The sequence below is a fragment of the Neophocaena asiaeorientalis genome, unplaced genomic scaffold, assembly GCF_003031525.2.
Source record: "Neophocaena asiaeorientalis asiaeorientalis breed wild unplaced genomic scaffold, Neophocaena_asiaeorientalis_V1.1 scaffold123, whole genome shotgun sequence".
In the NCBI taxonomy this organism is placed as follows: domain Eukaryota; kingdom Metazoa; phylum Chordata; class Mammalia; order Artiodactyla; family Phocoenidae; genus Neophocaena; species Neophocaena asiaeorientalis.
Genome location: NW_020173666.1, coordinates 2,311,729 through 2,328,293, shown reverse-complemented (window position 1 = coordinate 2,328,293; position 16,565 = coordinate 2,311,729). Strand labels below are relative to the sequence as shown.

General features: G+C 34.9%; 1 protein-coding gene across 3 annotated transcripts in view; it reads left to right on the top strand.

The window, feature by feature from the left end:
- The window catches only part of SHPRH (SNF2 histone linker PHD RING helicase), an 80,303-nt gene that overhangs the window by 15,386 nt on the left and 48,352 nt on the right, over positions 1–16,565 (top strand). For 2 of the 3 annotated variants that reach the window (XR_003003599.1, XM_024747916.1), the window contains exons 5-14: positions 2,504–2,582; positions 3,221–3,371; positions 4,538–4,646; positions 5,267–5,523; positions 7,001–7,663; positions 9,170–9,421; positions 10,244–10,322; positions 12,217–12,380; positions 12,499–12,755; positions 13,910–14,031. Coding sequence is in view for 2 of the 3 variants with exons in the window: in XM_024747916.1 (XP_024603684.1) it covers positions 2,504–2,582; positions 3,221–3,371; positions 4,538–4,646; positions 5,267–5,523; positions 7,001–7,663; positions 9,170–9,421; positions 10,244–10,322; positions 12,217–12,380; positions 12,499–12,755; positions 13,910–14,031 (2,133 nt within the window). In the remaining variant the exon portion in view is untranslated. Of the gene's footprint in view, positions 1–1,606; positions 2,583–3,220; positions 3,372–4,537; positions 4,647–5,266; positions 5,524–7,000; positions 7,664–9,169; positions 9,422–10,243; positions 10,323–12,216; positions 12,381–12,498; positions 12,756–13,909; positions 14,032–16,565 lie in introns of those variants that run through there. The other variant, XM_024747917.1, reaches the window with a different exon arrangement.

The window sequence follows — 16,565 nt, the reverse complement described above, 5'->3', positions numbered from 1 at the left end:
TTACATGCCTTTCCAACTAAGAATTGCTTTTGTAACCTGACCAGTTGGAATTTTCCTAATATATGTAAAAGGCTTTACAATTTAATCATGAATGTTAGGGACAGAAAGCAAATTTACAAAAGTGGGAGACAATGTGTGACTAACCTAATTTTCCTAGGTTTGCATTTATTTTCTTTACTCCACAAAATAAATAATAAAATGAAACACCATCTAATAAGTGTTTTCAAAAAAGTAGTAGATTTATGGGAGTCATTTGTGCCACTTCTTTATCATTGTCTTTAAAGTCATGGGCACAAGATGAGATTTTTACATGACTCTAGGAAGTAAAGTGTTAACTGTTTCTCACTCTTCCTGTATAGATTTATTTTAATCAGTGATGAATAGCTCTTATTTCTCCCACTTTTTTATCCAACAAACTTTATTTTTTTAACTTTTTATTTTGGAAATATCAGTTCATAGCCAATATTATTTCTTCTTCCTCCTCCTCCCCCAATATTTTGAATTATTTTGAAATAATAATCCCACATATTGTATCATTTCTTCTGTTAATATTTCGGTTTATTTCATTAAAAGATAAAGGATCTTTTAAACAGATATAAATATATGTATAATGCATTTTAAAACCCAATAATTCCTTAATATCACCAAATCTCTCTCCCTTCCTTCCCTCCCTTCTCTCTATTTCTCCTTCTTATAGTTTGTTCAAATCTGAAACCAAATAACATCCATATATTGGAATTAGTTGCTGTCTCTTAAGTTTCTTTTAGTCCATAGGTTCTATCTCCTCTCTCTTGTATTTTTTTCGTATATTTGTTTAAGGAATGGTTAGCTCTGTAGAGTTTACCACAGACTGGATTATTTTTTCTCCAAAATGAAATAATTTTTTTCAACTAAGGAATTTGATTAAGGTGTAACTTACATGCAGTAAAATGCACAGACCTTAAGGGCACAGTTTGATAAGTTTTGATGAATCTATGCATCTGTGAAACCGGCAATTCAGTTAAGGCATAGAACCACACTTTTTCAAATGTAGCCACTGGCCACACATGCCTCTTGAGACTTGAAATGTGGTTGTCCAAATTATGTGCAGTAGGTTTAAAATATATACTAGATTTCAAATAGTACCAAAAAAAGAATGTGGAATATCTCACTACTAATTTTTATATTGATTGCATATTGAAATGATAATATTTGGATTATATTGGGCTAAATGAAAACAACTATTAAAATTAATTTTACCTGTTTCTTTTAATATTTCTATCATACAGGGCTGACAAAGTATTTCCATCACCCCAGCAAGTTCTATAATTGCCCAGTCAGTTCTCCTACTTCAACCCCTTCGGGAGGCAACCACTATCACCGTAAATTAGTTTTGCCTGCTTTTTTTGGTTTTGTTTTTGTTTTTTTGTTTTTTTGTGTTTTGCGGTACGCGGGCCTCTCACTGTTGTGGCCTCTCCTGTTGTGGAGCGACAGGCTCCGGACGCGCAGGCTCAACGGCCATGGCTCACGGGCGCAGCCGCTCCACAGCATGTGGGATCTTCCCGTACCGGGGCACGAACCCGTGTCCCCTGCATCGGCAGGCGGACTCTCAACCACTGCGCCACCAGGGAAGCCCAGTTTTGCCTGTTTTTGAAACAAACGGAATGATAAAATGTGTATACTCGGGTGGAAGGAGTTGGCCTCTTTCAACATGATGTTTTTGAGGTTCATCCGTGCTGCATGTGTCAGTGATTCATTGTTTTTTGTCCACAGGCTGGATTTTGTTGATTAAATCCCATGTGTCATTTAGTAGTTTTTCTGTTCCCTTGGTTCCCGTAAATTAAATCTTTTTATCTTTTAATTTTTTTCATTTTATAAAACCTATATGTCTGTATTCCTACTTCATCTATTAATCCCTAAAGAAAGTAACAAAAAGTGACTTACCATTTCACTGGTGAGTGGAGCCATACTTCCTACTTAGCAGTTGGTTTGAACAACTTAAAATATTAAGGGAAGGGTTAGTGGGCGATTCTGGCTGAAATAAACTCAGTACTTCAGTGTTATAGTTTTAGATATTATTTCCTCAGTTAAGCCTTTCCTCCGACTCAGACCCATATAAAAGGTTAGGTCTGATTTACGTTAATGTATTAGTCCAGTATCGTATATCTGTTGAGTTATTTAAAGACATCAGGTAACTTCTTGAAGGATTTATAAAAGATAAGCTATTTTCCTTTATTGGGTAAGACTTGGTTATGTGTATTAGTTTTCTTTTCCTGTTAATCCTCTATAATTTGCTATACTTTTTCTGTCTTATCACTTGTTTATATGGAACATATTGGTGCCCAAAGCAAAGAAAGCTAAAGAATAATACCTGAAGAAAAGAATGAGAGGAGTCCTAGCCTTTTTCCCATGTGTATGTGCCTTTCCAGGGTGTCCTGACTGTTAACTTACTTTTATTTTAATGTGATTATCTGGCAGAAAGGAAAACAAACAAACTTGTTCTTATGATTATATTTTTCTTTAGAAAATGCCCTGCACTTCCTATGGCGAGAAATTGTTACATCTGAGGGTTTGAAACTCTACTACAATCCATATACAGGCTGGTAAGGCAAAACGATAGTAAAAATAAATATTACAAAAACCTGTATGAGATTGGTAGCGTAAGTCTTCAGCCTCAGCAGTACCTCAAGAAGGAATACTAAGTCCAGGTCTCATTAGACATTTTTATAGATAGACATAGAATTAATAGCACTTGTAATTTTTCAGTAGATAAATGCAGTATAATAGACTTAAGATGCATAGTTATTGATATTTAAAGAGATTATAATTTTAGGTAAAAATGTCATCTTATTATGGGCCAGTTCATTAAATTTGTTAATTTCTATTACAAAAGAGTTTTAGGAATCATTAAATATGACTAGTGAATCAGTAGTTACTGCCATTCTTAATTTTTTATTCACAGATTCATAAAGGTCACAGAAAGAAGGCAGACATGCTTCCTTTTATTTATAGAAGAGAAAAATGATGACAGTACCAATTCTGTTTCTGCAGACTTTAGTTGTCAGCTCAGGCAGTTTTTTGATCACAGTTCTTATATTCATGATCTAGGGATTATAATTGTTGCAACCTAAAATATAATTTTTAAAAGCTTAGCCTTCTATGCATTTCTCCCAGTTCTCTTTAGGAACAGTGTAATTTTTATTTGCATTCCTATGATGTGTTTTTCTTGTCTTTTCCTTAGCATCATCCGTGAGTACCCAAATGCTGGGCCACAGTTGCTTGGTGGAATCTTAGCAGATGAGATGGGTCTGGGAAAGACAGTAGAGGTTTTGGCTCTGATTCTGACACATACTCGACAAGATGTCAAACAAGATGCTCTCACTCTTCCTGAGGTAGTAGGAGTACTATAGGGCTTGGGAAAGCGGGGACATATGTTCTCCAAAAGCATCATATATCGAACATTTGCTTGGCACTTAAGTCAACACTTTCAGTTTACTCTGCAATTAATGATTTATATTAGTTGTTAGTTAACTTCAAGTAGGCACAGAAAATGGGATGTTTGTGACCTGGAGGGGTTTTTTTAAAGTGATATTGACCAACTAAGAAGGCGACATGCTGTCACTTACCAAGCTTCCTTCTAGCTGGCAGAGAAATTCCTTTAGGAAAGTTCTATTACTTCCTCAAATGTTTTGTCACTACTTCACGTCTCCGTGTTACTGCTAAATATTTTTGAGAGCTATTTTTCAAAAACTGCAAATCTCAGGTATGTAAATCTTAGAGTCAAATATCAATAATTAGAACTTTGTTACAGGATAAACAGCTTAGCAATTAGATTGCTAGATGAAACAAACTCTGAGTCTTTATTCCAAAATACAATTGTGTTTAAAAATGCAAATTTTAGAGTTTATAAGAAAAAGAAAAAAACTTCAGTGAGGCAAATATAGCTCACAGTTCATATTTTCCAATAATGGAATCTGAAATCAGCCCATTTAATCCTGCCGAAATGAGGCCACTAGTTAAAGGCATAACTGTAATTACCTGTAGGGCCCACCATGCTCACAACCTTAGTGGTTATGTGATCTTTTAATAGTGTAAAGTTTGCAAAATTAGCCTTTCAGATTTGAGTAAGGGTTAGAGTAGGGAATGTCTATTTCCTTTGTAGAAAATGAGTTGGAGTATTCAGTTTTAACTATCGGTAACTTCCTTTGGATATTTTCTGTTCATTAGCTGTGTTAATTTTAAGTTATTTTGAGTATTATTACAAATTCAGTGGGTTATTACTATTTTAAACAAGGCTTGAAAAGTTAATTTCAGAAGTTTCACACTTAAAATTTAGGTAATTTAAGATAACATGTACAATTTAAAAAAGTGATGGCTAGCTGTAAACTCTGAAATAAAAAATAAGGTTTATATGTGTGCATAACATATTTAGCCCTTTCTTTCATAATTTATTATAACTCTTTTGCATCTCCTTAATAGAAGGAGGGTTTGTCTTATTAAGCAACTCAGAATACTGAAAGCAAAACACTGTGTGACTATTTAATGTTGCTTATATCAGGGAGAAGTGGTGAATTATTTCATTCCATCACATAATTCTGGAGGAAATGTAAAAAACACAGAAACCCAGAATATGGAATTTGAACCAAAAGAAAAAGTTCAGTGCCCCCGTAAGTATGAAATCTCTTAAAGGTAACACATTTTTACAGTGATCTTTGTTCTGGTTCTTATTATATAGAGATATCTTGTAATTGTTATGAATAATTGTTTCTACAGTTATTTATACTTTGCATAAAAGTTCAATTACAAGGCATATTATCTTAACAAAAATAAACATTTATTCTTTGGTTTGACTTGGTCCAGACAGTTTTTTGCTTAATTTGTAACATTTAAATTTCTTTAGCTTACAGTTTAAATCAGGCTTTGATAAAGAGTAGCTACTTCAAATTCTGCTAGCAAATCAGTGTTTCCCTTGCTAATGGTAGCATTTATGTAAATAACTGTGAGAAGTTTTTTTTTAATATGTAGTTTTAAATGATAGTTGATTTGTAAGATTAGCAAATTAATGTAATTCTTCCTTAAATTATTCCATTACAGTAATTTATTTCTTAATTATTCAGATAAATTTTTATTACATATTCTTCAAAATGATGATGTACAGACAACATATCTTTAATAAATCTTTGGTTTATTTTCTTCTTAACTTGGTCCTCGGTACACATTAAGATTAACTGAGTTTTCTTTTCATTTTAATTGTTTTGACTGAGTTAGCATATCCTTTTGCATTTAGCTACACGTGTGATGATCCTGACAGCTGTTAAAGAAATGAATGGAAAAAAAGGAGTTTCCATTCTTTCCATCTACAAGTATGTCAGTTCTATATATAGATATGATGTTCAACGGAACAGGAGTCTTCTGAAAAGGATGCTGAAATGTTTAATTTTTGAAGGTCTTGTGAAACAGATCAAAGGCCATGGTTTTTCTGGTACTTTTACACTGGGAAAGAATTACAAGGAAGAGGATATACATGATAAAACAAAAAAGCAGGTAACAGAGCATTTATTGAGTAGCTTTATGTGATGCTTTACAGAATAAGTTGACAGACCCCACCTGTCTGAAGCTCTTACAATCTGATGATAAAAAAACAAACATTAGGAAAAACGCTTACGGCTGAGGCATATGTTTTCTACTTCCTGAATATAAGTTCCATCAGAGTAGCAACTTTATTTTGGTCACCATTAAGCCTGGAGAAGAGTGTGTGACATATGTCAGGTACTCAATAAATATTTATTGAGTGAATTATAAAATTAGTTTGTTAAGCATATTATAATTTAAGATAACTTTTCTTACCCTCATGTTGTCAGCAGTTTAAAAAGCATGTTCCGTACTTTATAAAAATATTGATACCTTATATTTGCATAGCTCTTTATGTACAATGAATCTTTTATATAAGTTTTTATTTTTCCCATGTCATCACCTTATAAAATGTTTATATTTTTTTTATAAAACTGCTGCTTTGTGGCCAATAAGTTCAGTTTGCTTTTAAGAAAATAGTTACAAATTGGCAAACATAAATCAAGAAAAGACTAATGACAACAATTTAGAATGTAGAGTTACCAGCTTAGCTACTGTGAAAGAAATGGCAGACCAAAAAGTTCATTTCCTAAAGCAGGGAGTCTCCACCAGTTTCTCCCCAGCTAGGTTAGAAGACTGCAATGAACTTCTGTGCTTTTAATAGTCCTTCTGCTACCCAAAAAAGAAAATCTCCTTCAGTTAATGCCAGTCATTCCATGTTAATGTCATTCATTCCTCTGTTCAACCTTGACTGTGACATCACTTCTAGGAAGCTATTGCTGGCACCTACCTCTCCATCGCAGCCCCTCTGGGTTATATAACCCTCTTATGCATTCCTATGGCGTCATTTTATTTTTTACTGTTCTGTCTTTTCCAACAGACCCCTTTGAGACCAGGAGCTAAATATTCCTCATATATATATCCCCAGCATCTAACATGATGCCTGGCACAGAATTGGCATTCAATAAATAATTGCAGGAGGGTACACAGTTAGAAAGGAGAAAGAAAGAAGGAACTTATTTGCTAATTGCAGTAACTAGTAGATTAATTTTCACTTTGTTTAAATGCTGTATTTTAATACTTGGTATTTTTATAATTGCCCTAGTTTGTATATTTATATATTATAAACTACCAGTCTTTTATTGATTTAGGCAGATTGTAAATTATAAGAAGTTGATGCCAAAATTAGTAGCTCCCTTTATCTTTCTAACTTTTGTTCACTCCAAATCTTAATGATACAGCAGTAGAGCTTTCTTTTGCTTTTGGAGGGGAAATCAGGGAGGGGAGTTCTTAGAGCAACTTGAAAGCCACTGATCAAGAGTGATTCTCCTCAGGGAAGGGGTAACAAAGACTGGCTACTAGATTTTTATGTGAAGCACATGAAGTTGGGCATTTAATTTCAGATATGTGACTCTGTTGAAATAAATTAAATATATGATATTTTTCATAGGTTGTGGGGAGTCCAAGGAAAATTCAGAAAGAATCCAGAAAACCAGGGAGCAAGGACACAGATTCCGAATACTTGCCATCAAACACCTCTGATGATGATGATGATCCTTACTATTATTACTATAAGGCCAGGAGAAATCGTAGTAAATTGAGGAAAAAGCCTGTTGTTCCATCCACAAAAAAGGAAAAAAGTCAGCTTAACATCAATCTCAACTCACAGGATCACTGTCCAGCTACCGGTGACTCTGCAGTTACTGATGTTACCACATCTGAAAGTACATGTGTCTTTGAAGTCAAGCAAAAACATGCAGCAAAGGACCAAGCTGAATCTCTAAATCCTGTTGGTCATGACATGCCACATTCTAATATCATGGGTCCCTATAATTCCTCCGATTATCACTTTGAGTGCATATGTGGTGAAGTTGACCAGGTAGACCGTAAGCCTCGTGTTCAGTGCCTGAAATGCCACTTGTGGCAGCATGCAAAATGTGTGAATTATGAAGAGAAGAATCTGAAGGTTAAACCTTTCTACTGCCCCCACTGCCTTGTTGCGATGGAGCCAGTATCAACAAGAGCAACACTGATCATCTCCCCTAGTTCCATCTGTCATCAGTGGGTGGATGAAATCAATAGACATGTGAGGTCATCATCTCTTCGGGTCTTGGTAAGGTAGTTTGGACTCTTTAAAGGGAGTAAATTTTCACTCCATGAATTTTTTTTTTTTTTTTTTGAGGTATGCGGGCCTCTCACTGTTGTGGCCTCTCCCATTGTGGAGCACAGGCTCCGGACGCACAGGCCCAGCGACCATGACTCGCGGGCCCAGCCGCTCCGCGGCATGTGGGATCCTCCTGGACCGGGGCACAAACCCGTGTCTCCTGCATCGGCAGGCAGACTCTCAACCACTGCGCCACCAGGGAAGCCCCATGATAATTTTTATAATCTTTGTCACTTTGTTTTTTATCCCCAAAATTAACTTAATGAGATAATAATAATATTAAATCAGAACTTGAAGAGGAAATTGAGAATAAGAGATAGAGAAAATTGAGAATAAGAAATAGAACTGTAGACTGTTTATTCTTTTCTGACATCAGAAGTTAAAGCACTTTGGATGGAAAGATGAAAGCTTTTGAAAAAAATCTTGATCGTATAAATGAAAAAGTCTTTGTATAAGCGTTTATACTCTGAGAGAAATGCAGTTCAAAGGCAGCATTGTGTAATAGTATGAACTTGTATGATGTTTCAACTTTTAGCTCCAGAATCTTCCTCTGAAGCCTCAGTTACCCCATCTGTAAAATAAGGATTTATTCATTCAACAGATATTTATTGAGTACCTATTATGTGCCAGGAATTGTGCTAAATTCTGAAAGTAGTACCCCCTCACAGACTTTTTGTGAAGATTAAATGATTTGATAAAGTGCTGGCACATAGTAAGTGGTCATTTAATGTTGTTGTTCACTACTGTTAGTTTTCTTTACTCTCTTTGTTCTTCTTTCCACACAAATGTTATGTATGTTTTCTGGATTTCAGCCACTATGATAGGCATGGAGAGTACAGTAATATGTAAAACACCATCTTTGCCATTGAGGAGCTCTGTTCTGTAGGGTAGGCAAACCTTGGTTTGAATCTTGACTCTACCAGTTTGGAGCAAGTCACTACATGTTTCTTATGTGTGGGATAGAAATAATAACAACTAACAGGATTGTTGTTGAAAGTAGGAGATAAAACTTTGCATGGTGTCTGAAATATAAAAGGCATTCAGTAAATAATAGCTCTTATTGTTCTACTTTTTCACACCATTGTGCTTTTGTACAAGCTATTCCGTCTACCCACCTACCTGTAAGTCCTTTTCCCTTTTTCTCCACCTGTGAGGACTCCTCAGTGTACTTCAAGATCTACCGCAAATTTGAATTTATCTCTGAATTTACCTTCTTAGCCATAGAATTGGTCTTTCCACTGTGAGCCTTCACATTTACTGTTCCATTCACATTACTTATGTCATTAGTCTTACACACTAAAATGCATCTTTCTCTAGACAGGTATAGGATGTATCTTATAGCATGTTTGGTTCTAAACAAATAGAAAGGGCTCAGTAAGTGTATAAATAAATGACTGTTTCAGTATCTTTGTGTGCCTTTCTGCAATAACTATGTCTATGCTGATTATTTCCTAGGTATATCAAGGAGTGAAGAAAGATGGTTTTTTACAGCCTCATTTTTTGGCAGAACAGGATATAGTCATCATTACTTATGATGTCCTTCGTTCAGAACTAAACTATGTAGATATCCCACACAGCAATAGTGAGGATGGGCGTCGCTTAAGGAACCAGAAGCGCTATATGGCCATTCCAAGCCCCCTTGTAGCTGTGGAGTGGTGGAGGATTTGCCTTGATGAAGCTCAGATGGTTGAATGTCCTACTGTAAAAGTGAGAATTTCTTCAGAACCTTCTGAGGGCTGGGGAAGAGAAAAGGGAAAGGGATTGGAGGAAACTGTTCATAGAAAATTTAATAGTTTAAGTATAGTTAACCCACAGCATTGACATTGGCCGAAAGTTTGCCTTTAAACACTCAACATTTGCTTTTCTCTGTGTATGAACTATATAATCCTTAGGAATTATTTTGGTAATCTGTGAATCATTGCTCTGAATGCAATGCACATGTATATTTGAATAAGATGGCAGTTTTTGTGTGATGCAGATCAAAGTATTTAGGGACTTTTATAAGCATTTCCGCTATGTGGAAGGCTCATCATATAGCCTCTGATAACTTTGGCAGTTTTTTGATCAGAGAGACCAAATGGTAATAGAAAAATACTACTTTAGAGGACAGAATTTTTATTCAGACTTTGTTGTATGTCTTTACTCTGTCTTCCTTGGCCAGTCTACAACCTGAATTGAATTTATAAATCATGTCTATTAGCATGGTGCTTCACATCTGGAGAATGGGGTGGTCTGGGGAATGTATCAGTCATTCAGCGGGTATTTTCATTCTACACATACTTGAACTACCTTTCCTCTTTGGAAGGACACATGACAGCCTCCTGCTAAGGAGAACCACTGTACTAGAAGATAGCCCGTTGAATATGACATTCAGTATTGAGTGTGATAAGTGTTCAATAAGAGCAGATGCATCTGACCTGAAACATAGCTTGTCATGGGCTATTTTCATAAGTAAACATATTCCTGACTTTTGAGTTTTTCCTGTGTCTTTTTTCTTTTCTTTTTTATTTCATATTTCTCTCCCATCAGGCTGCAGAAATGGCTCAGCGCTTAAGTGGGATTAACCGCTGGTGCATCAGTGGCACTCCAGTACAGAGAGGATTGGAGGGTAATGTATGGTTTTCTCACATATTGCATATATTTGAAAAGCTTAATTTTTTTGAACAAGAAGTATTTTATGTTTAACTTTTGCTGAAATCCTTACTTAAGTGATTATATATGTATTTATATTTGACTCCTAATAGTTTCAAACACTTGACCTTTTTAAATGGAATCAAGTGATATTTGTTTGCATATATGAGGATAGATATATGATGAGTAGTCCCATTGTCCTAATTTGAGCAGTTACTGTGCGTCCTTGAACAGTGTAGACATAGGTCTGAATTGAACTCAAAGTTCCAAATGGTGAGTAGAAAACAGGAAGAACCTGACAAGAAAGAAAGAGGGAAAGAGCCAGAGAGAGAGGAAAAAGGAATTAATTTCACTTGGCTGTGTCTATAAAAATAAGGACCTCCTGCTCACACAATATAACTCATGCTTCTACATTAATCTTATTCATATAACTTATTTTTTCCATGGAACATAGACTGCATTTTTAAAACTTTTGTTCAAGTTGCAAATATTTAAAACTAAAGGTTTAAGTAAATGTTGTTTTACATAATAAATTTCCTGAAAAGCTGTCATTAAAATGCAGTTAATTATAAAATATAAATATTCTTGGAGTCCTGTGGCAAATATTCATCCTCAAAATTTATCATTCTGAAAATTCAAATTTTCATATACTGTTTGTTTCTAGCAGAATAACATCATTCTGCTAAAATAAAAATATCAACATCCATCCATTACAATGACGTGAAAAACAATTTTTTTTGATGATTATTCTTAGGGGAAAAAAGTTTTTTAGGAAGATTTTAGGTATATATTTAAATACCTGTGTAATTTTAGTAAGTTACATTGCAAAACATTGTAAGCATTCTATATTTATAGAATAATATCAGTCTAATTAAAAGTCTAATTAATTTAGTGGTCTGCTGTTACATTGGAAACTGCCCAATTAGGATATTTAGGTGTTTATAAGATATCATTCAGCTCAAAAGTTAGCTGAGAAGGTATAGAAAAAAGAAAATGACTATCAAAGTTACTTTTTTCTAATTTTAATATTGAAAAGTATGAGCAATAATTCCTCAGTTCCCTGGGTAGTTAGTTTATTTTGGTTGAATAAGATGTTGGCAGGTGTTTTGAGCACTTGTCACCATTCAACAAATTTTTTATTAATTTTTTTAACACCTTTATTGAGGTATAAATGACATATAATGAAACTGTAAATATTTAAAATGTAAAATTTATAAATTTTTGACATATGTATTTACCTGTGAGTTTATTTCCGCAGTCAACATAATCACCCCCAAAAGTTTTCTCATGCCCAAGTTACCTTAAAAAATAGCCTTTCCCAAATTTCTAGAAATTTAGTTTATCTTTCATCTTTGCTTCCATGATTCGCTGATATCTTTAACACTATGACTCTTGTAATACATCTGTTCTTTTTGTAGTTGTTGCAGTGGGAATGTTAGCCTGACGTGACTTACTATGTTGTATTTGGAAGTAGAAGTCTCATTTGTTTTCTTTTTGTGTTAGACCAGGGTTTCTTCACCTTAGCCCCATTGACATTTAGGGACGGATAGTTCATTTTGTGGGGGAGCTGTTCTGGGCATTTTGGATATTGAGCTTTTACCCTCTAGATGCTGGCAGCATTCTTGCAATTGTGACACCCACAAATGTCTCCAGACACGGCCAAATGTCTCCAGTGGGCAAAATTGTACCCCTCCACCTCCACCTCAGTTGAGATCCACTATGCTAGACTGATAGAGATAAATCAGATTTGATGATTTATTAATTAACAACGTTCGTTTTTGCACCATGGTAAAGTCAAAATATTGTAAGTCGAACCATCGTAAGTTGGGCACCGTCTGTATTCTCAATGTGCTTTTTTTCTTTCTTTTCAGATCTTTTTGGGTTAGTGGTCTTTCTTGGTATTGAACCTTACTGTGTCAAACACTGGTGGGTTCGACTTCTCTATCGTCCTTACTGCAAGAAGAATCCTCAGCTCCTCTACAGCTTTATTGCCAAGATACTGTGGAGGTCTGCAAAGAAAGATGTGATTGACCAAGTCAGTAGGATAAGTTTTTATTGATTAAGGGTATTAGGGGAAAAAAAAAGAAGAAAAGCAGAATTTTGGTAGAAAGTTAAATTTCCAGGTGAAATCTTCTTTTTTCTGCTCTGTATAGATCCAGATACCCCCTCAGACAGAAGAAATCCACTGGCTCCACTTTTCTCCAGTGGAAAGACATTTCTATCACCGTCAACATGAAGTGTGCTGCCAGGATGCAGTAGTAAAACTCAGGAAGATTTCTGACTGGGCTTTGAAGCTCAGCAGCCTGGACAGAAGGACTGTCACCTCCATCCTATATCCATTGCTGAGGCTCAGGCAGGCCTGCTGCCACCCACAGGCTGTTCGTGGGGAGTTCTTGCCACTCCAGAAAAGGTTTTATTACCAATTTTCTTATACTCCAATTGATAATACAGTAGTAATAGACAATATTTAAGCAATTAGCTTCCTAGCCCACAGTTTCGTTCAGGGTATTATAACTGAGTTGTCAGCTATTTTTAGCAGTGTGGTGATTTTTCTTTGATATGGAACCCCCTTTGTGAAAGAGACTCACATCAAAATTATTTTCATGGTTTTGAACATTTCTTTAAAATTAGAACTGTTGTAGGATTTTGTTGTTTTTTGTGGGGGGGTTGTTTTCTGCTGCACCCCAGATATGAAAGGCTTTTGTTCTTTTTGCATTATATTTTTTGGTTCCCACATCGGGGAATTAGATGAATTAGATTACCATTAAATATTTTCTTTATCGTCGTGTTAGCTATATTCTTTGATTATTCCTTTCTAATACATTAAGGTTATTTATGCCCACAATACTCTATTGTCCCAGAAACTTTTTTGTTCATCAGACTGTGACTTAAGAACTGGCCTTTTTTTTAGCACTTGATATTAAAAAGATACCCTTTCAGGTGCTGTAAGAAACATAAAGAGGAATTTGACTTTTGTCCTTGCCTTTAAGCAGTTTATGGACAAATAAAGGAGCTGACAAAGATTATAGATCTCTATTACGTAAGGCAAACATGATGTATTTCACAAGAAGTATATATGAATTGCTGTGGACAATTAGAGTATGACAGTAATTTCTATATAAAGTAGTTAATGTTAGACAGCCTTCTGGTGGAAATGGCATTTGAGCTGATCCTTGGAGAATATTCATTTTCTTTACAGATTAAAAAAAGTCAGGCTCTTAGAGGTTAATTAAGTTTAGTGCTAGGATACGGATTCAGTGTTACATTCTCACACCCATACTGTTCCAAGTATATCGTGTACTTTGTACTTTAGGAAGATTTTCCTAGTTCTGGTCTTCATTGACTGAAATGAGAGAAAGTTAAAGAATGATGGGATCAGAAGAATGCTTGCTGGAATAGTAAGAGGTGATCAAGCTAAAAATGATAATGGTGAAAATGGGGGTAAACAGAAAGATACTGAAGATCACAAAGACTCTGTAAGAGTCTGGTGCTGTTGACCTTATGTAATATAATACTCTAACTTAGGATTCTTTCTAGTCCTGAACAATCTGCCTTTTCTTTTAGCACCATGACAATGGAGGAACTGCTGACATCTCTGCAAAAGAAATGTGGAACTGAATGTGAAGAAGCACATCGGCAGCTAGTTTGTGCCCTCAATGGCTTAGCAGGCATCCACATCATTAAAGGTAGAAGGTGATTGCTTTGCTATCTCTGGTTCTTCTAAACACTTAATGAGGAAGATTAGTTATAGTAGAAATCAAAGTTTCCCAAGAAAGACACTTTCATACGGTACTATTCGGAATTTAAATAGGTTCAGCTTAATGAAGAGCAGTTACACAGAACACTTCAAAAAGCTTCAAAGTTTACATATGCTTTCACCAAACATTTCCACTTTTAGAAGATTTTTTAGGGAAATTATAATGTGAACAAAGATTTGGCAATAAATTATGGATTTTAGTCTATAGTAGTGAACAACTGAAACAACCAAAATGCCTAGAAATAGAAGAATGGTTAAAATTTGACACATTCAAAAAAAAAAAAAAAAAAAAATTTGACACATTCAAGTGAATATTAATTTACAAAGTAATACTGTTTATAGATTCATTCTCCCAACAAATATTAGAATGTCTGCTGTGTGCTGGGTATGATCTAGGTACTAAAAATAATACAGTAAAATAAAGTAGTCTCTGATCTTGTGGGCCTTAAATTCTTAATAGAGGAAGACAAACGGTTAATCAGATTGAATAGGAAAAAAATAAAATTATCTTTATTTGCTGCAATGTGATTGTCTATGTAGGTAAACTACTAGAGCAAATAAATGAGTTTCGCAAGGTTGCATAAGACAAGATGAATATATAAAAATGTATTATATTCCTATATACTGGGAATGAACAATAAGAAATTATAACAATGCCATTCATAGTAGTATCAAAAAAATATGAAATACTTTGACATCAAGTTGGAAAAAATATGTACAGGACCCATACAAAAATGACAGAAACATTGAAAAGTACAAATATTGCTGACAGAAATTAAAGAATACCTAGTTATACCGTGTTCATGGGTCAGAAGATTTAATATTATTAAGATGCTGATTCATCTCAAATTGATATAGAGTCAATACAATCAAAACTTTCCCAAACAAAAATTTTAGCAAGCTGTTTATGGAAGTTGACAAGCTGATTCTAAAATTCACCTAGAATAGTCAAAACAGGTTTGGAAATGAACAAAATAGTTGGAAGATTTACCTGAATCAACACTTATTTTAAAGCTATAATAATCAAGACGGTATAATACTGGCATAAAGATAGGCAAGTAGACCAATGGAACAAAGTAGAGTCCAGAACTAGTCCCACTTATTTATGATCAGTTGATTTTTCAACAAAGACGCAAAGGCATTTCAGTGGAGAAAGGTTAGTGTCTTCAGTAAATGGTACTGGAACAATTAGTTATCCATATTCAAAAAGTTCAATTTGGGCTTCCCCGGTGGCGCAGTGGTTGAGAGTCCGCCTGCCGATGCAGGGGACACGGGTTCATGCCCCAGTCCGGGAAGATCCCACATGCCGCGGAGCGGCTGGGCCCGTGAGCCATGGCCGCTGAGCCTGCACGTCCGGAGCCTGTGCCCCGCAACGGGAGAGGACGCAACAGTGAGAGGCCCGCGTACTGCCAAAAAAAAAAAAAAATTCTAAAATGGAGTAATATGTTACTTGCAGATGATCACAATAATAAATTTCAGATTTCCCATCTTAATTCTAAAACGGCATTCCTCATTTTATTTTATGTTGTTATGACTCAGAAGCTTAAGACAGTAAATGAATTTCTTCACTTGGCCTTTTTTCTAGTCTCCTTGTCAGATTTGTTGTCTCTTTTTCCCTGTGGTAAAGTTATACATAATATGGGAATTGGGGGAAAAGGTTATTCATCTGATCATTTCCAAACACTGTAACACTCCAGCAGGATCAGCATGTAGTTGGCTCCTATGTGGCAAAATACCGTGCTATGGTGTAACAGGAGGTGCATCACTGCTCTTTTCAGATAGTTTCCACTGTATTCCCTCCCACTGTATTTATTTATCTATGGATGGAAACTATTGCTAATTGTTAAGAGAAATTCCTATTAGAAAGTCCATTAATAAATGGTATGTCTATTCTTCATTTAATTGTAATTATGAACTTAATTGTGGAGGATTAACTACTTTTAGTTTCCATGGTTTAACTCATAGTAGTATGTTAAACAATACACATTTTTTGAAGTAACATTACATATTTAACTTACATAATTTAAACTATTCTAATATTAGAGATCAGATAGTAAAGATCTGACTTCTAAAAGAAATCTAAACTTAATATCAAACTCTAAAGGGATTTGTTTATATTGTATGCAAACATATATATATGATATACAATGTATATTCTATGTTCCTCACTGATTATGGTATTAAAAACATGGTATTATTTCAATTTTATACAATGTATACATGAAATATACACACACAAACACACACACACACACACACATATATATGGTATAGAAGTGTTTTAGGTTCAGTTTTCTGAGAAAGAAAACCTTTTTCCTGATCATCACATACATTTTTCATTTCTACAGGTGTTTTTTTGGAGAAAATTAGTTTGGCAGTATAGAACCAGTACAATTTGTTTACCTGGAAATGTTAGTGCCATCAAGTGGCAAAGAACCGGTATTTCCATATTTGGCTTAAACT